The 21,155-nt window shown below is 43.5% G+C and overlaps 1 protein-coding gene across 1 annotated transcript; it reads right to left on the reverse strand.

Moving 5' to 3' along the window:
• Positions 1–4,732: 4,732 nt before the first annotated feature.
• pmelb (premelanosome protein b) lies at positions 4,733–16,287 on the reverse strand. Its single transcript, XM_015967019.3, has 12 exons — positions 16,143–16,287; positions 14,167–14,262; positions 13,927–14,073; positions 13,534–13,662; positions 13,259–13,420; positions 12,787–13,119; positions 12,415–12,612; positions 10,644–10,778; positions 10,466–10,568; positions 8,853–9,058; positions 8,681–8,771; positions 4,733–5,161 (listed from the first exon to the last, which is right to left on the reverse strand). The coding sequence occupies exons 1-12, from the start codon at positions 16,198–16,200 to the stop codon at positions 4,999–5,001; spliced, it is 1,821 nt and encodes a 606-aa protein (XP_015822505.1). The 5' UTR covers positions 16,201–16,287; the 3' UTR covers positions 4,733–4,998.
• Positions 16,288–21,155: the final 4,868 nt, after the last annotated feature.

Genomic DNA, 21,155 nt, shown 5'->3' on the forward strand with positions numbered 1-21,155 from the left:
GTTGTTTGTCCCTTTTTCCAACATCAATAATCTTTTCCCCATAAAAGGTTAAAAAAAAGCTAAGAAACCACCTTTTCCTAGTGACTAATAGGCCAACTGCTAACAGCTAGCATCTAAAACCATCTATAATCCCACAAAAATGTCACTTTGGTTCATGCAAAATTAGTTTTATATACTGTTACAGTTTTAAGTCTCGTAACATTGTGCTAGAGCTACCTGCCTCTAGCAGCTCAGTGGTAGTATTTTTTCCAGGAAGCTAGATCAACTAGCAGTAGCAAAAGATTTTGCTCTGCAGGCTGCTCTAGCCCTGCTCCATTGTAGCCTCAGCGGGTCTGCTATTGTGTAGGAGTAACATACGTATGTATCTGGGTGCTGTTGAAGCTTGATATACTACACTACACTTTGACCAATAAGATGTGAATTTCTATATAAATATGGAAATTCAGTCTGATTGGTCTTTGAATGTTTAACCAGAAGATTTAGAACTCTTCGTATTAATTCAAGAAGAGAGTCAAGTTTATAAAAAGTAAGAAATGTATTTCCTAAACAATTAAAAACATCACAACTCGGACACTTTATGTGATGAATGAATCTAAGTGGATGGAATGTGAGGTGTGATGATGTGTGAATGTGATGTTTTCAGGACCTTTGTATCTGAAGAAACTGAGTTCTGAGTGGGAGTGAATTTGGTCTGCTATAGCTATAAGTTGATGGTTTCTAAAACCACATCAGACGCAATCTGTGAGCCTACGTACCCTTCGTCGGGGACCCCCGTTGTAGATCCGGACTGTCAGGTAGTCGGATGGACCCCAAAGGTACCGAAGTCCGTAGGAAAAACTGCAGTACGACCAGACCGGTCTCAAGATGTCTCCAGGTCACCACAGTTGTTTGCGTCTTAGGAATAACTCTTACGGAGTTGAAGTTGGTTCAGCTTTATTCTGAAGGAACCGTTTGTGGTCAGCTGTAGCGTTCAGCAGGTTTTTGACAGCTTGTCAAAAGATGCGCTGGGTTAGAGGTTTTGCTCAGGATGGCCAGACCGAAGCTTTCTCAAGAACTGACTCACGGTGAAGTGAGTCCTGTTTTAATAATCATCATATTTGATTTACTAACAAATCAGAATTTGACACGCAAAAAGGGTTTTACCAACAAACCTCAGAAAACACGCCTTGCGTCAGATACAGGAGTTCTGATTGGTGGGACAGAAAGCTGTGTGTCATGATATTGGTTTAGCCTTGTCATTGTCACGTGTCTGAGTGTGTTAGCTGTCAGTAGATAGCGATTCACTTGTTAAATCTAACTTTATTGATCATAACATAATAATATTCATTTCAACCTCAGTAATTTAAGCACAGATTAATCAAAACATTGTTATTATTCTTCAACCATTGTTGTTCATTCAACCATATGATTATTTACTCATCTCGTTCATTATATGATTTAATTTTGAAAGTTCATCCATCTTGTGCTGTGAAGCGAAGCAGTCTTAGATAAGAGGAAGCTTGGAGGGACCTTAGGCAAGCGACAGAATCTTTCTTGCAGATTAAAGAAGCACTAGTTAAGACTTCTGTCTCCAAATGACCCGATACTGAAGAGGTGACCTGTAGATGGAAAAACAGACCATTTCCAGAGGCTACAATTGTCTTGCCAATCACAGCGCTCTGTTGGGCAGGCTTAGCACTAGAGCTGACAAGGAAAAACTACAAAGATGGCTTAGGTTTGGGAATGAGCCTAAGCCATCTTTGAACGATTTAGAATTTGGTTTTTCTTTGAGACTTGAGCAGATAGAGGTATTTAAATCAATTATTTTGTGAAAGGATGTATTTGCTTCTTCTTTGATGGTTTATGGCAGACTGTCCTGTTGACTGACATCAGTAGTGGTGAGTTTGTCACGGTATGTGTTGCTCTGAAGGGTCAAAATGCTGTCCAGTTGCACGTGGAGACAGTTTGAAAGACCACCATTTATAGATTACGCCCCACGACTGAGATCTGTTTATGGGTCTTAGCCAGACTATCCATCCATCCATCCATCCATCCATCCATCCATCCGTCCATCCATCCATCCAAAATCGGGTCGCTGGGACAACAGCCTAAATCGAGAGGTCCAGACTTCCCTCTCCCCAGCTACTTGTGCCAGCACTTCTGAGGGGATCCGGAGGTGTTCACTGGCCAGCGGAGTGACATAGTCCCTCCAGTGTGTCCTGGGTCTTCCTTCAGGTCTTCTACCAGTTGGACGTGCCCAGAAAACCACCAGGGTGGCATCCTAATCAGATGCCCAAGCCACCTCAACTGTCTCCTCTCGAGCTGGACCATATATTAATAAACATAGCCTGCCAGGCTAGGAAAATCATGTAATACAAAATTAATATTAGAGTACGGGTTTATGAACTATTGTGCACTTGCATGGTCACACAGAAAGTAGCACTGTTCTCTTGGAGAGATCCCCCACCACCATCACCACCGTCTCACACACACACACACACACACACACACACACACACACAACCATCACCACCATCACACACACACACACACACACACACACACACACACACACACAACCATCACCACCATCACACACACACACACACAACCATCACCACCGTCACAAACACACACACACACACACACACACAACCATCACCACCATCACACACACACACCAACATCACCACCGTCACACACACACACACACACAACCATCACCGCCGTCTCACACACACACACACACACACACACACACACACACAAAACCATCACCACCGTCTCACACACACACAAAACCATCACCACCGTCTCACACACACACACACACACACACACACACACCCATCGCCACCATCTCACTCACACACACACACACACACACACACACACACACACACACACACAACCATCACCACCATCACAAACACACACACACACACACACACACACACACACACACACAACCATCACCACCATCACACACACACACACACAACCATCACCGCCGTCTCACACACACACACACACACACACACACACAACCATCACCGCCGTCTCACACACACACACACACACACACACACACACACACACACACACACACACACACACACACACACACACAAAACCATCACCACCGTCTCACACACACACACACACACACAACCATCACCGCCGTCTCACACACACACACACACACACACACACACACACACACACACACACACACAAAACCATCACCACCGTCTCACACACACACACACACACACACACACACACACAAACACACCCATAGCCACCGTCTCACTCACACACACACACACACACACACACACACACACACACACACACACACACACACACACACACACACACACACACACACAGCCATCACCACCGTCACAAACACACACACACACACACACACACACACACACACACACACCAACATCACCACTGTCACACACACACACACACACAACCATCACCGCCGTCTCACACACACACACACACACACACACAAAACCATCACCACCGTCTCACACACACACAAAACCATCACCACCATCTCACACACACACACACACACACACACACACACACACACACACACACACACACACACACACACACACACACACACACAAAACCATCACCACCGTCTCACACACACACACACACAAACACACCCATAGCCACCGTCTCACTCACACACACACACACACACACACACACACACACCCATCGCCACCGTCTCACTCACACACACACACACACACACACACACGCGCGCGCACTCACACACACACACACACACACACACACACACACACACCCATCGCCACCGTCTCACTCACACACACACACACACACACACACCCATCGCCACCGTCTCACTCACACACACACACACACACACACACACACACACGCGCACTCACACACACACACACACACACACACACACCCATCGCCACCGTCTCACTCACACACACACACACACACACACACACCCATCGCCACCGTCTCACTCACACACACACACACACACACACACACACACACACACACACACACACACACACACACACACACACACACACACACACACACACACACACACAAACACACACACCAAAAATATGCATGTTAGGCTGACTGAAGATTGTGAGCGAGTGAGTGTGTGACAGCTGTTTGTCTAAATGTGGACCTTTGATGGACTGGCAGTCTGTCCAGGGTGTCCCCTGCATCGTAGCCGGTGAGTGCTGGAGTTAGGCACCAGCTCCCTGAGACCTTAGTGAGGTAAATTGCTGTTTAGAAGATTTCAGACAATAAAAATGTTTGCTAGTTCAGTCAGAGCTTTACTCCATTTCTCCAAACTTAGGTTGCAGCTTTCACTGTGGCTGTAGATCCCATGTGGTAAGAGATCGTGACATACAAGTGCTTGTAATGAATATCTGGGTGCTGAAAGTCATAATTATCTCAATGAAAACAAAGAAAGGGTTGAAATATCTCGCTTTGCATGGAATTAATCGATCTCCAGTAGTTTCACCTTTTAAGATGATTTACTGAAATTCTTAAATTTTTGCACAATATTTTAAATTAACCAGTTTCACCAGTATGTCCACTATTTTCCATAGGTTGCTAAGCCTGTAAATCCAACATTTTGCATGATTTTGCAGCAGACTGAGAGTACTAACCTTTTCGTTAATACATTTTGCAAAATAAAAGCAAATCGACCCATGAATGAAACTGCTTTGAACAATGTTTATTTGGAGAAACATTCAAATTTATCTTTGTCCAAATTCAAGTACAAATGTTCAAATGACCTCTAAAATAGTACAAAAACAGTGTAGGAATATAGGGTGCTGATTATGAAACCCTAAATAATACCAATTAGTTAAGTGTTGTTTAAAAAGTATAAAATCCATCCCAGGTCTGTTGCCTTCTACCAAAACAGGTTCAGCTCTGTTATATTATTATAATCTTTAGGGGCTGTGCACGTTTGGGGGCTCACAGCAGCCTGTCCTGCAGCAGAGGGCAGTCATCGAGGGCTCTTTTTTTATTCTGGGACTTCCAGAACTTTGGGGCTCCAGAGCAGCTGAGAACACCACTAAGCTGAGGGCCTTCAGATGCTGTGGTGTCCTCCTTCAAGGGCTGGTAGGACTTAAAGCGTCTGTTTAAATAAAAAACAAACACAAATGTAGACGTCTTTTAAAAAGGCTTGGTACGTCATAACTTTTGTTGCATGAAAAAAATATATAAGTGGCGAAATGTAAAGTAGCAGCACTTGTTGGAGGACCCATAACCTGTGACTGAAACCAAGTTGAGTGAATAAACTCGTAGGATGGAACCAATTAGCAAAACATCAACACGTTACATGGATGCTAGAAGGCTGGAGAGGTGAGTTTTGCAGACAAAGCTCTGATTCTGGAGCAAAAATGTGAGATTTTTTAGCTTGTAAAAATTAATAAGACTACAAATCAGATGTTGCATGTGGCTATGACATCACTGAGGGATCTCTTCTCCCCCAGTGTAGATGCTACTTACAACATGGCCAGATTTATAGTGGTTTTCTCCACATTTAATAATCCTCCTTTCATCCTGGAAGAAGGATACGATGCTCACTAAACTCACAGCCATTTTCTTCTCCTCTTCTCTGTTTCTTGTTTGATGATGTCAATTCGATGAGACGAGCATTTGTAGTCCACTACGTCTTTTCACCCAAAACCCATAATAACTTTTGCCTTCAACCTAAGTTAACCTTTGTGTCTATAAAATTAATTCACATCGTGTGACATCAGTGGCAGATATCAAACAAGTTAAAAATATATATATTTATTGGCCCAGAGACTCCCATTATTTTTTTTGGCAATGGGGGATCCATAGTCTGGAAGTAGATGGACATGTCCTAGGCTCTCTAATCCAAAAATCACCTGAGCACATTTTTATGGGTGTGATTTATGAAGGAAGAATTGTATACAGCTATGGTACACAGTGTTTTATAAACATTTCTTTTTTTGCTTAGCTTTAGTAGTATCCTGCTCATCTTTGAATAGATTAAGTGATTTTTTATAGCACCTCTCAAGATAAAAATCACAAGGTGAATATGAAGCCCTAGCTCTTTACCCTCTCAAGGAAATCCATGGTTGCATTGGAGCACCCTACCAGTTTCAGAGGGTTTTGTCGACTTAAAGTGAGTAGAGACCTAAATCGTTGCAAGCAAGTTTGTGTTATTGGAGTAAGACCTTACCAACGGATACCCTTTAGGGTCAAAAAGCCCTGGGGACTGCAAACTTTAGCAAAATAGTGAGCACACCAGACTCCCTTTTATCACTTGCAACAAGTGAAGAGGTAAATGTGTAGAACAACAACATTTAAGAATGACAAAAATTTTACAACCGTTTGTTAAAAATAAATAAATGCATTTTGTTTTCATGAGCCCCTGTAGAAGGAAACATGGGGTCTAATATGGTGTCGCCCAGAGATTTAGGGTGTTTCTCAATGCCAAGGAACCTCGCCTTGATGTCTTGGTCCCGCCCCGGTTGCCTAGGAGATACACCATCAGGAGCTGCCAAGGCATGCTCCAATGTTCATGTTCTACCGAGGTGTGTATGGGGTGCCATTTGTAAAGTCAAACAGTCATAATCTAACAGCAATATTTTTGGTTATTTAGCATATCATAAGAGAAAAAATTGGGAGTTCACTTTTTCGAAATCATATTTTCATCATGTTATTCATACTTTTATAAATGTTAAAGTTTCCAAATAAATATTTAGTTAGCAAGCTAAATATTTAATTTGTAGTTAAATATTTATTTTGCAAACTAAATATGTAGGTCTGATCTAAATATTTAGTTTGTAAAATAAATATTTAATTCACTAACCAAATATTTAATTTACTAATTACATATTTATTTTGGAACTAAATATTTAATTTGTAAATTAAATATTTATTTTCCCAAATAAATATTTAGATCCCAGCTAAATATTTATTTTGGAGCTAAACATTTAGTTTGCAAAATCAGTATTTTGGAAATAAATATTTAAGTCTGAATCAAAAAAATGTAAAATATAGTGTGGAGCTAAATAACGTCGTGGAAAATATATATTTAGCTGGTACTTAAACATTTAGCTAATATGCAAATTCGCTTGCCAATAAGCGGAAGTTGGTTACCAAAATAAAAGCTGGATCTCGCTAACTTCTTTATAAACTCTTGCTCTGAACCAGAACTTGTTTTATCTCCAGTTCAATTCTTCTGAACATGTCCGACAAATTGGCTGAAGAAGAATAGAACCGGAGATAAAACAAGTTCTGGTTCGGAGCAAGAGTTTATAAAGAGGTTAGCGAGATCCAGCTTTTATTTTGGTAACCAACTTCCGCTTATTGGCAAGCGAATTTGCATATTAGCTAAATGTTTAAGTACCAGCTAAATATTTATTTTCCACGATGTTATTTAGCTCCACACTATATTTTATATTTTTGGGTCAGACTTCAATATTTATTTCCCAAATACTGATTTTGCAAACTAAATGTTTAGCTAGGATATAAATATTTTTTTCGGAAAATAAATATTTAATTTACAAATTAAATATTTAGTTCCAAAATAAATATTTAATTAGTAAATTAAATATTTAGTTAGTGATTTAAATATTTATTTTACAAACTAAATATTTAGATCAGGACTAAATATTTAGTTTGCAAAATAAATATTTAACTAAAAATTAAATATTTAGCTTGCTAACTAAATATTTATTTGGAAACTTTAACATTTATAAATGTATGAATAACATGGTGAAAATATGACTTCGAAAAAGTGAACTCCCAATTTTTTCTCTTATGATATGCTAAATAACCAAAAATATTGCTATTAGATTATGACTGTTTGACTTTACAAATGGCACCCCATAGATGTGTGTTCTCCATTTTTTAGCCATTTAGCTAGCTGAGCAAGGATACACGGGAGGTGTCTTGTAGCCTAGCCTTCGTCAAAAATTTCCCAGAATACACAGAAGATTGTGTCCCACCTCTTTTAACAAAACACGGCCAACCTTATTACCGTGTTGGTACTGGTCAGCCTCGGAGCTTTTAAGACAGTTTATTGCCTCACTGTTGGATGCGACTGAGTTCAGAAAGTAGCTGCTACTGTACGTTAGCTTTGGCCAGACTTTAAGATCGCTCCCCCACGTCTCTGCTTCAGTAGGAAGAAGGAGTGTAACGGTGTCCTGTTTGAGCTGTAACAGCTGGTGTTCATGCATGTTTTAGTCTAAAAGCCATAAAAAGGGGATTTGTGCAAAGGAATCACATTGTCTCAATGTAAACAAACACGGGACCGGAGGTCGCTTGTATCTTTCGTGCAAAGCATGATGGGACACAGGAATAAGGTGGATAGCCATGACTGCTGGGGTACTTTGTGATCCTCCTACTTGTTCATTCAAGCTCTCCACATAATGAGTCTGAATTTGCTTCACTTACTTAGTTAGATTCATTTCCACTGAGCCAGAACTGTTCAATGTCACTGATTCTTTTCATACCTCAGATTGCATCACTGCTTTTTGCAGATTTTAGTTCAGCTGGCCTAGTTGAGGTCAGTTCTTCCTCACCAAATTCACTCGTCCATGTCTCTCCTGGAACACCTGAATTTGGTAGTTTGGCAACAAATTGTTTGAAATAAAAGTGAAGTGTTTAATCTTACTTGTAAGAATACGCAACTATTCCTACTGCCAGAGCAAGCACCAGAACACCCAGCAACATGACAACAGGGCCAGAAGATGGCAGACCAGAACCTAGAAGAAAAATCTCAACATCAGTAAGGAAGTTGATGTAGACTGGTTTTCTGCGTGTTGTGCAGTTACGTAGCATTGTACCCATGTTAACGTTGACTTTGGCACTGGTGGCAGCCAAACTGACATCATTGGCCATAGAAACATTGATGCAGTAGACACCGGAGTTGTTGAAGAAGTGACGGAGCACCATCTGGCACTCCTTGGAAGGCTCCACCATGTTGCATGAGGTGTGAAGTGGCTTCAGACATTCTGCATCCAGAATCACGCTGCAAACTTCTTTTGGAAAACTGTGAGAAGAATCATCCCCATAGAGATTACAACATGTCAGTGACACTTCCATTGCAACTGCCAAATCCTCAGTGCTTATCCTGCTCGACTTATCGGCTGCATTTGACACTGTCAACTATGACTTTCTTTTGTCCACACTCTCTAGCACGGGCATCACAGAGAAAGCACACACCTGGTTTGAATCGTACCTCACAGGACGATCATTCAGTGTATCTTGGCTTGGACAGTCCTCTACCGTGCACCATCTTGCCACAGGAGTCCCCCAAGACTCTGTACTAGGACCTCTTCTCTTTGCCATATACACCACTTCACTGGGTGAGATCATTCAATCACATGGCTTCTCCTACCACTGCTATGCAGACGATACCCAGCTCTATCTGTCATTTCCACCGGACGACCACACTGTCTCTGTACGAATATCAAACTGTCTCTCTGACATATCAAAATGGATGAAATCCCACCATCTCCAACTCAACCTCTCTAAAACTGAACTACTTGTCATCCCAGCAAAATCATCCATACAGCACAATATCTCAATCCAAAATGACTTCCTATCTCTGGCTCCTTCAAAGGCAGTTTGAAATCTGGGTGTTGTGATTGATGAACACTTGAGCTTTAAAGATCATGTTGCCTCTGTTGCTCGTTCATGCCGCTTTGCGCTGTATAACATACGAAAGATCCGACCATACCTAACACAACATGCCATCCAGCTCCTGGTGCAATCTACTGTCATCTCCCGCCTCGACTACTGCAATGCTCTTCTAACTGGTCTTCCAGTCTGTACTGTGAGACCTCTTCAAATGGTCCAGAACGCAGCGGCGCGTCTGGTCTTCAATCTGCCTAAAAGAGCACACGTCACCCCTCTGTTCATTGAGCTCCACTGGCTACCGCTAGCAGCACACATCAAATTCAAATTGCTAACACTAGCATACAAAGTCCGAGATGGTACGGCTCCCATCTACCTGAATCCTCTTGCAAAGGCTTACGTCTCGGCCCGGCCGCTCCGGTCATCACAGGATCGTCAGCTAGCAGTGCCTACACCACGCTCAGGACAATCCAGACTCTTCTCATGCATCGTTCCACAGATGTGGAATGACCTTCTAAGCACTACCAGAATAGGGGCTTCCTTTTCAATTTTCAAGAAACTCCTGAAGACCCTGCTCTTCAGAGAGCATCTTCTAAACTAGCACCTTCCCTGCACCTGTCCCCTCTCTCTACTGTCCACTCCTTTGTTCCCTACTCTCCATGATTGATGTCAAGTTGTTGTTGTTATTGTTGTTGTTAGCCTCAAGGGCAACATGCCGATTATCACTTGTAAGTCGCTTTGGACAAAAGCGTCTGCTAAATACATAAACATAAACATAAACATAACTTCCTTTGTTCTTTTGCTGATTTCAACACCTCACCTTCCTTGGCAAGTAACGGTGATGTCCAAAACATTTGAACTTGTTCCAGATGTCATCATTACATTGTTGTCCAATTGTAAAATTTCGACTTTCTCAATGCCCTCTGAAAAAAAATTTAATTAGAAAATTTGATTTTCACATGTTTGTATGAATAAATTAGTAATGGAACGTAAGTCACCAAAAACTTCGATGCCCGTGCAGAAGGAGCCATATCTGTATATGACACAGTCATCATCATCAGGCTGCTTGTCGCTGACGTCTCTCCTAGCAACAGCAACGGCTGCAGCGTGGCCCGTCAGCACCAAGGCTCTCTCTGGTGAGTACAAACCAGGATTTCAGATAAACTCATATCTTAGTAGTATTTCTAATTACCTGAGACCTTTACATCTTTTATAGAATGCTCCATAATAACCAGCAGTCTGCCCTCTGGTGGAGGATCTAAGTGTTGCTGTTGGCTAGTGCCAGTGTTCAAACCAATTTACTTTTGTTGTAGAAGAAGAAGAAAATATCATTTCTATAGCGCCTCTCAAGATTAAAATTACGAGGCACTTCACAAAAAAAATGTAAACATATAAAAAATCATTTAGAAAATGTTTAAAAATATATTTAATATCTGGCAGACGCTATAGATCACTGTACACAAAAACCACCAGACACAAGAACAGTTTCTTTCCTTCAGCCATTTCTCTCCTGAATCTGTAGATTATTTTACCATCCTTTTACTATAGTTTTAATACTTAATCAGTATGCTTATGGATATGTGTGTGTGTGTGTGTGTGTGTGTGTGTGTGTGTGTGTGTGTGTGTGTGTGTGTGTGCGCGTGCGTGCGTGCGTGTGTGTGTGGGTATGTATATATGTATATAGGTGTGTGCGTAAATGAACATGTGTATGGGTATACATGTTCTTATGTGTTTTTAGGTATTTTTATTCTCATTTATTATGGTTGTTGTATGTTTTAGAGAGCGAACATCTACCGAAGACAAATTCCTTGTAAATGTAATTTTACTTGGCCAATAAATCTGAAATCTGAAATCTGAAATCTTAAAATGAGCAAAAATGGGCAATTGGGATTTAAAAGAAAAATGTTAAGAAAGAGAGAGAGTGAATATGAACGAGGGAAATCAGTGGATCCTGAGGAAGGTGGAATAGGTGGGGAGAGCAGAATAAAGAGAGAGAGGTGAAGAAGGTCATACAAAAGCCAGCTTGAACAAGTGAGTCTTCAGCTGCTTTTTAAAGGAGACCACTGAGTCCACTGATCTCAGGCTCAGGGGGAGAGAGGTCCAGAGTCTGGGGGCCGCAGCAGCAAATAATCTGTCACCTTTGACCTTTAGCCTGGTGCTGCACAACCAGTAGGCTTTGATCACTGGACCTCAGGGACCTGCTGGGGGTGTAGGGACTAAGAAGATCACCAATGTAAGATGGTGCTTGTCCATGTAGGGCCCTATAGACCAGAACCAGGATCTTGAAATGAACCCTGAAGTTGACTGGCAGCCAGTGAAGCTGGAGGAGAAGCGGGGTGATGTGGGTGTGTTTGGAGGACTTGGTCACAAGCCGAGCACAGGCGTTCTGAACCACCTGCAGACGGTTCAGGTCCTGTAATGTTATGGATCAAAATAACAAAACAACACAGATAACTATGTAACTTTTGAACAACAGCTGAGAAATTCACGTATCACGCTGAATCAAAGAGAGGGGAATATTGCTCAGTAGCCTCCAGTCATCATGCAAATGCAGGTCTCAGTGAGAAAGTAGACAATGGTTCATGTTCGGCCTGGTTTTACATCATCTGTGACCAGAAGATTTGCATCTTTTTTACATTTTAGGAGATAGGTTGATTTCTATTTCTCATTCTCCCACCATACTTGTGAGCTGAGCATTTGACACTTCATCCAGAAACATCGCTGTTGCACTTTGTTACCTTTAGTGAAATTGAGTGAATGATTACTTACTTGCTGCCTGCTTGTTTGCTGCTTTACTTGCAGCAGGCAGCTGGTTGACAGGGTACAGAGTCTCTGAGACTGAAGCAGAGGAGGCCTCACCCTCGCTGTTGTCTTCTTCTGTGTCTGAGGGAACCACGTTGACGTTCAGATCAGCTGGTTTGGAGGAAACCAGTATGGTAGCAGCAGACACCAAAACAGGAGCTTTCGCTTTATAGAGAGATCACTGAATTAGTTTTGTTTTTAAATAAACTCTGAATCACTTTAACTGGTTCTGGTCTGTCTTAGCCAATCCTGTAATCAGCGTTTATTACACATCAAGTCCATTTCAATATATTAGTTTTCATGGTCTGCCAGAAATAGCAAATGACATATGTTCTTTACCTGTGGTGGCCTGGTCAACTGGTGCACCAGGAACAGTTGTTGGGTTATCAGATGAAGGGTCGCAGGCCTTATCTGAGATGACTGCCTGGATCACTACCTGGGGTTTGTAGGAGCCCGAGTCGATGTAGGTGTGAGTAACGGTCAGCTCTCTGGATATCAGGGCTCCGCTCTCATCACCGAAATCCCAGTTGAAGGTGATGTCTGCATCACTTAGGTACTCGCTGGGGTCATGGAGGGTGACCGTGAAGGCAATTGCCCTGTTCTGCACAAAGCGCATGTCTCCAGCCACAATGTCATTCACTTGGTCCAGGGAGACTGCAAAGGGGATCTGATCTGAGGAGAACCCAAATGAAATAATTACTTTGATGATGTTGCCCCTGTTGAGTGTGTGTGTGTGTGTGTGTGTGTGTGTGTGTGTGTGTGTGTGTGTGTGTGTGTGTGTGTGTGTGTGTGTGTGTTGCTTTAACCTCACCAGTGATAGAGAACTGTGTTGAGGCGTATCCCAAAGGAATGAACTTCTCCTTGCTTCGGTAGTGATAGATGACGATGTCCATGGTGTAGGAGCCCAGGGGGATGTCATGTGTATCAATGGTCAGGGATGAGGAAGGCCCATCTGCCACCTGCCAGTACTGACCTGCCAGAGACAACACGCTTCTAATCTTAGGTTGGAACTAGGAGAGTCACTTCTCTAAATGTTTTTCAATCACAGCCAGAGACCCCGCAGGAATCCCACACAGTTCCACTCACCCCACGTCTTCCAGACAAAGACATACGCTGGCTTCCTGTCCTTCTTCACGGGTGTTCCATCAGGAAATACAGCCTCCCAGTCCATGTCCTTTATCCGGTAAACTGGTTCAGACTTAAGAAACTTTGTTCCTGGACCCAAAGAGAGTGGCAGCAGAAAACCTCAAGCTCATTTCTGCTGATAGAACGGCCTTGAGATATGTTCTCACTAACGTATGGAATAACTTTTGGAACATTACCTTTTACAAAATAGGCCTTTTTAAACAGTAATGCGTCTGCTTGCATGTTTGTGTGTGTGTGTGTGTGCGTGTGTGTGTGTGTGTGTGTGTGTGTGTGTGTGTGTGTGTGTGTGTGTGTGTGTGTGTGTGTGTGTGTGTGTGTGTGTGTGTGTGTTACCATTGATAATGCAGTCTTCAGCCCAGACCACGTCCCCATCAGGCTGAACCTTTTGGGTGTGAGGGAACTCCAGGTCAATGGTGAAGGTGACTCTAGCTCCCGTCAGAGTCGGTGAATCATTCCCAACATTGAAGCTTACTCTTCCACCTGAAACCAAAATAAACAAAGACGCAGATGTTTTTACACGTGTGTCATCAGTTCAGTTACCAAATGCTGTGTCTCACACAACATCACACGAACCTTTCCAGGCATCTTTGTACCGCGAGTCGCCATCTTTCCAGACCGGGTACATCTTAGCATTCCATGACGGATAACGGGTAAAACGGGTTTTGTGTTCTGAAAATTTGTGAGAAAAATCATTTTCCTGTTTAATTTAGTGTACTCCTACTGACGTGCGCTCTTGTTTACCCTCACTTACTCAGTGCCACATCCCTCCCTGGTTTCTTTGTCAGATACCTCTTCACTCACTGTCGTGGCCACATGCTCAGCTCTGTTATACTCTTATAATCAGCTGCTTTGCCAGCTTTTTATTTGCATTATAAAATATTTTGTTTTCAGCTAGTTCTCATCTGCTTTTGCAGCCTTTATGAAGTCCTTATGAAACCCATCCATCTGAGGCGGACCTCCACTGTACAAACAAAGCTCTGGTACCGATCTCTCTCATGTGACGCTAAGCTGACGGAAGAGGACGGGATTACTACTCTGCAGGGTTACAGAGCACAATTTGGAACAAGCACATTAAAGGACGCTCGCTAAGTCACACACCTGAACAAGATTAGGAATTTAGCCTGAACTACTTTCTTTCTACCAGAAACCCTCCAGTTTCAGTCGGCACGTAAAGTTGATGCTTGATCTTCAGTTGGTGTTTCTGATCATGGACGTAATTTTGGGGGGGGACAGGGGGGACATGTCCCCCCCACTTTTTCCAAAGTCAAGTTTTGACCCCTGCACTTTTTACCATCCAAAAACAAAATTACGCTATATTAAAGTGACACTGGTTGAGCTCTAGAACCATGCGGAAAACAACCGTTTGTGTTGAAGCCTGTTTCCCATTAGAACATACTGTAAAGGTAATCCCCCCCCCCCCCCATCCCCCATCCCCCCACTTCTAAAGTAAAAATTACTTCCATGTGTCTGATCATATTTCAGGGGACCAAAGGTGCACATATAGTTTCAAGAACTATACGACCTAACATGCTATAAGAGCGTAAAAACCCTTAAACTGTTGTTCTTCTCGTGCATTTGGATTTTCTTTTCTTTTTGAAGACACATGTCAGAGAGGTCGTCGCAGAGACCCGTGCATGGCTTCCAGAAATGTCTCCATCAACAACGTAGAACATTGGTAAAACAGGTGAGCTAGCTCCACTTGAAGCTCTAAAACTCAGGTAAATGTCACATTTATTTGTTTATTTATTTGTTTGTTTGTTTGTTTGCTAACCCTAACCCTAAATCTGCAGGTGACTTGATCCAGTCCCTGGGAGTTTTGACATATGAGGCACATTTTCCTGCTTCCTCTTTTACACCGAGGGACCACAAAGGGGAGCTGGATAGTTATCCGAGTATTATACAAAGAAATTATGAGTACTAACAATGTTCTCATTGGAGGGTTCTGATGGAACAGCACAGAACCAAACCACATATATATTACACATGACCTTAACCCATCAGCACATGCAAAGTAGACTTCTGGTAATTATCTCTGCATAGTCTTAAATCGGTAACAAAAGCTGAGTTACAATGCGCCTTCTTTACTGTGAAGTGGTGTTTTTGTAGCTTGGCTTAGTTTGTTTTTTACACAAAAGGTTTAACTGATGATAGATGATGTCACTCTATTTCCCGTCAGAAGCTAGTTTCTAGTTTTCATCCAGCATCTGTTTGTCTAAGGTTCCCATTTAGTTCCTGTCTGCCTCTGTCCTATAGTCAGGGCATGAGAGGTACTGGTGTGGTCACCATGGAGATCTTAATGAGCCACTAGCAACAGCATTAACATTTCTGCCGTAGAGTTTAAACATCAAAATGTGAACACTTTGTCTTAACTTAGAATGCTATCAAGCTAATTGCAGCACCGGAATCCTCCAGAAACGTTAGCTAAGCGTAAAAATAAAAACTACTGATTAATTTAAAGGTGCTAAAAGTCTGAGCGTGTCTCAAGCAACTTCATGTAAAAGTGCAGTAAATCATCGATATGTTATGAACAAAAGGGATTTACTACTCACTTGCCACAGTTTGTGAAGCTGCAGCCAGCAGCAGAAGCAGCACTGCAGACGTCCACATCGTCACCTTTTCCTTGCGAAATGTCCCTTTAGCACGGAGCAGGCAGCAGAGGAGTGGCTTTATAAACTCTCTGGGGTTTAATCTCCAGATCCACCTCCCCCCTACTGCAGAAACTCCCCCATCTCCCCCGTGAGGTTTAAGGGCACTCAGACGGATTGTTTCACCTTGTTACAATACAAGCATGCCTTTGTTAAACTGTTGCTATGCGACAATTAGAAATCCTCAAAGCTGATCACGAGGTACGCTGTGAATAAAATCTAAAGTGTTTTTTAAATCTCAACGAGCAGGTTTACTTTAGACATCCTCTCAGAACTCGTGAACAAGACCCGGAGAAACCGGACCTCTCCCCTGACTCCTAGGTGGTAATTTACCTTTTTCTGGTCAAGACCCATGGCCACGGTGCTGATCCCCATCCCAGACACTTTACATTAGTCTGCAGACCTCTTCAGCAAAAGCTGAATGTCAAAGGTTGATGGAACCGAAAGGATGACATCATTCACAGGACAAGATCCTCCCGCCGCCAAACTAGACGCCCTGCACCCCACAGCTGCTCCAAGAAATTCTGTCCATAAAGTTAATGAGCAGAACTGGTGAGAAAGGACACCCCTGATGGAGTCCAAACCTCACCGGGAACAGGTCCGACTTATGACCAGTACAGAAGTTGGTACATGGACCAATGGCCATGAATAAAGTGCCATCCATACTCAGACATGGTCATACGTTTTGTTCAGATTCACAAAACACACGTGGACTGGATGGGTAGAGCCCCATGCCCCCTCCAGCAACCTAGCAAGGGTAAATATCTAATTCGTGGTTCCATGGCCAGGACAAAAACACACTCTCCTCCCTTATTCCAAGATTCAACCATAGACTGGACCCCCTCTCCATTACCTTGGACTAGACCTTTCCAGGGAGGCTGAGGACCTCTGGTACTCTTTCTTGAAAACGTGAACCACCACCCTACTACTCCACAGCCACCATCCCTAGTGGCTTCCTGTACATTATTGTGTACATTTCAAGATCCTGGTTCTGACTTGAGGAGTCCTGTGTGGACAAATTCCACGACATGTCAATGCATCTGTTTAAAGTCTGCTCGTGTTTGGTGTATTGTGCTTTTGCATCTGTGAAAAGCTTTGTGAATTCTATCTTAAAAGGTGCTGAACATCCGAAAATCTTCTCTGAACCACAACATCTGCTCCAGGCAGCCTTCAGCAGCAGAAGACCACACCAGGTGTGTCTTCTGAAAGGTAATAACAGGAAGCTGAGGCTACAATTCACACCGGATCACCAGAACTGGACCAGAAGAGACTGGAAACCCATTCCTGGTCTGATGAGTCTGGATTTCAGCTGCAGCTTTCAGATGGTTGGGTCAGAACTTGGGAGTCATCAACATGAAAGCACGGATCCAGCCTGCCTTGTACTGGCTGCTGCTGCTTGTGTAATGGTGGTGGTGGTCCTCTTGTCCCACTCAGCACCACCTGAGCCTGGTTTGAACACCACAACCAACCCGAATACTGTAGCTGACAATGTATGACCACATGGACCCATCTTCTGATGGCTACTTCCATCAGGATCATGCACCGTGTAGCAAAGCTCAGATCATCTCTAACTGGTTTCCAGAACATGGTCATGAGTTCAGTGGACTCCAGTGACCTCCACAGTCCAGTCCAGAACCTTTGGGCTGTGGTGGAACAAGAATATCTCATCGTGGATGGAGCTGACGGTCGTGTGTCCATATGGACCAGAATGTTTCCAACATCTTGTTGAATCTACAAGATGAAGAGCTACGGTGGTTCTGAAGGGAAAAAGTGGTCCAACCTGGGTTTAAACAGGTGTGCCTAATAAAGCTGCCAGAATGTCTGTTTTTCCACCTCTTGTCATAATTTTGCTCGTTTGAAAGCTCCAATTTTTTTTCACGTCACTGTTAAAGAGTAAGTGTGTGTGTGTGTGTGTGTGTGTGTGTGTGTGTGTGTGTGTTGGGGGCTGGGGTGGGGGGTACTTATTGCATGATCTCCAGCACAAAACAGAATCTTTCCTCAATGTCTACTGAAGTCAGCTGATCTACTATCAAAGCACAAAGATGACTCAAATGCAGAGCTCACACAGTTTTAATAAGCAGGAGGGATTCCTGGAGTACAACACAACTGAAAAGTCCAAATCTGACTGAATACACTTTTACCAAGTGTTTCTGAGAGCAGGTTCACATCACACAACAGGAGAAGACAAACTGGCAAAGGAAACTGTTGCAAAGACACTTAAATGGAGAAGCCAGGACCCAGGTGCAAGACATGAGGCAGATTAGTGAGGAGCTTCATGTTGTGAACCTGCCTGTAATGAGACAGGAAGTGAATGCACAAAATAAAACAGGAAGTACCAGAAATACAATAAAACCAGAAACAAGACTGCAAAGCACTCAATCTGCAGAATCACCCATGACATCTACTTTGTTACTCTGAGTTGTGCGAATACTTTTGTGAAGCTGCATCAACTCAAAGTCCAGTCAGCTGTGCTTCAGTGTACACCACTCTAATATTTGTTATACACATAAAGTCTGAAACGTTCAGGCACATGGACGGAGACTCGTTCGATTTTTGTCGTTAGAACAATAAGTCGCACACGCCCAGAGGGGGAAAGGGAAAGAATGCAAAGTTAACGAGGATTATTAAACAACTTGTGACATTCATCCGGCTTTGTCCCACAACTTTAAAGTCACACTATCAAGAGGGTTTTGTCTCCATATCATTGGTCCCACTGCTGCCCTGTTTAAACCTCTTTTTGAACAAAGTCAGCATTCACAGTAAATCCTGATTAGATGTCTTTCATCTGTCAGCATGCAGACCGTGAACCCTGTAAGTCCCTGGAATAAAATCCTGGGACCCTTAGCTTCATGTTTCATTCCTTAATCTTCTGAGTGATTTCTGTAACGCTCAGTGAGACTTCTCACCTGTCCACAGGTCTTCTGAGCAGCTCCTCGTGAGCCAGCTGCTCCAGCTGTCTCTGGATAATTTTGTCTAATATTGAAATTTGACAGTGATGACACTTTCATCTGCCTCCTGCATCGGGCCTTCTCACACCTGGGGAGCACCACATTCTTTTGCCTCTCCAGTAACTTTAAAACAGTCCAGTCCTGGGTATTGAGGGGAAACATGAAGGGACCATGAGGGAACCATCATTTGTCCGTGTAGATCATTGACTACCTAACCAGGAGACCCCAGTGTGTGAGGTTACTGGACTTTGTGTATGAGGTGGTAGCCTGCAACACGCAAGCTCTAGAAGGATCTAAACATTGGCGGTTTTAAACAGGGGCCCACAGGGGCCTGGGCCCCTATAGAACCGGCCCTGGACCCTGTTATGGCCCCTGTGCTGAAGAGATCGGATTTTTTCCCCCCGCGCTGCCTCGGAGACGGGAACTAATGCGCTGCAGTGTTTCACACGGAGCCTTTAGAGCGCAGCACACTCTGTGGACAGAACTGTTTACCTGGTGGATTTTTGAATAAAAGATTAAAAATAGTTTAAATGGGACCCGAAGAAATTCTTGAGGACGACTAACGGAAAAGACGCTAAGAGACGAAGGCAAGCAATACAGTTTATTTTCCTGACATCAATGAATTTCCTTTGGCAAAATTGTGCACAAGCTCAAAATTAGTAATATGGCGATGACAAAAAAGAATTTTGATATTGCCCTAATTTTTCCCTTTTTTTCTTGCGCCCCCATGAAAAAATACTGGCCCCACTGTGGCCCCCCTGGAAAATTTGGCCTGGAACCGCCCCTGGATCTAAACTCACCTTGTCCCTCTTTACCCTACACTGCAGACTTTGGTTAAAACACAGACACTCACAATCTCCAGAAGTTCATGGACAACACTGCCACTGTTGGTCATGTGTCAGAGAGGAGAAAACTGGAATACAGGGGGTCATCAACGGCTTTGTCAGATGGCTAGAGAAGACCCGCCACTGAGTTGGTAAGAGGTTACCCCCATGTTACACAAGCGAGCGTCCAGGGCGTGGACACTGAACGGTGAAGTGTAAATATCTGGGTGGCTGTTCACCTCAACAACAAACCAAACTGGTCCACATGTACGGATGCGCTCTAAGACAAGGGTCTAAGTCCTCACCTACAAAGACAGCTGAGATTTTTGGGGTTAACAGGACTCTTGCAAAAAACTTCTGGTAGCACATGCTGTGATCGGACAGTGATCTCCAGCTTTCGCTGGAGCGGTTCGCAGCCGAGTGTGAAGCGGCTGCAATGAGAATCAGCTCCTCTAAATCCGAGACCATGGTCTTAAACCGGAAAAGGGTAGAATGCCTTCTCCGGGTCAGGGGTGAGGTCCTGCCTCAAGTGGAGGAGTTTAAGTATCTCTGGGTCTTGTTCAAAAGTGAGGGAAAACTGGAGCGTGATAGGCGGTTTGGTGCTGCATCTGCAGCGATGCGGGCGTTGTACCGCTCTGTCGTGGTGTAGAGAGAGCTGAGTTGGAAGGCAAAGCTCTCGATTTACCCGTCGATCTACGTTCCTACCCTCACCTACGGTCACGAGGTTTGGGTAATGACCGAAAGATACAAACAAAGCAAAATTAGTTTTCTCCGCAGAGTGGCTGATAGGGTGAGAAGCTCGGTCATCCGGGATGGGCTCGGAGTAGACCTGCTGCTCCTCCACATTGAAAGGAACCAGTTGAGGTGGCTCAGGCATCTGGTGAGAAAGGCTCCTGGACGCCTCCCTGGTGAGGTTTTCCAGGCATGTCTAATTGGGAGGAGACCCAGGACACACTGGAGGGACTATGTCTCTCGGCTGTCCAGGGAATGTCTTAGGATTCACCCGGAAGAGCTGGCTCAAGTTGCTGGGGGGAGGGACGTCTGGGCTTAGGCTGCTGCCCCCGTTAGAAGAACAAGTACATGCAGATAGGCAGTAAGCTAGTATTGTAACCTTCAACCACTAAAATCCAAGAATAAAAAATGGA

The sequence above is a fragment of the Nothobranchius furzeri genome, chromosome 15 (genome assembly GCF_043380555.1).
Source record: "Nothobranchius furzeri strain GRZ-AD chromosome 15, NfurGRZ-RIMD1, whole genome shotgun sequence".
NCBI lineage: Eukaryota > Metazoa > Chordata > Actinopteri > Cyprinodontiformes > Nothobranchiidae > Nothobranchius > Nothobranchius furzeri.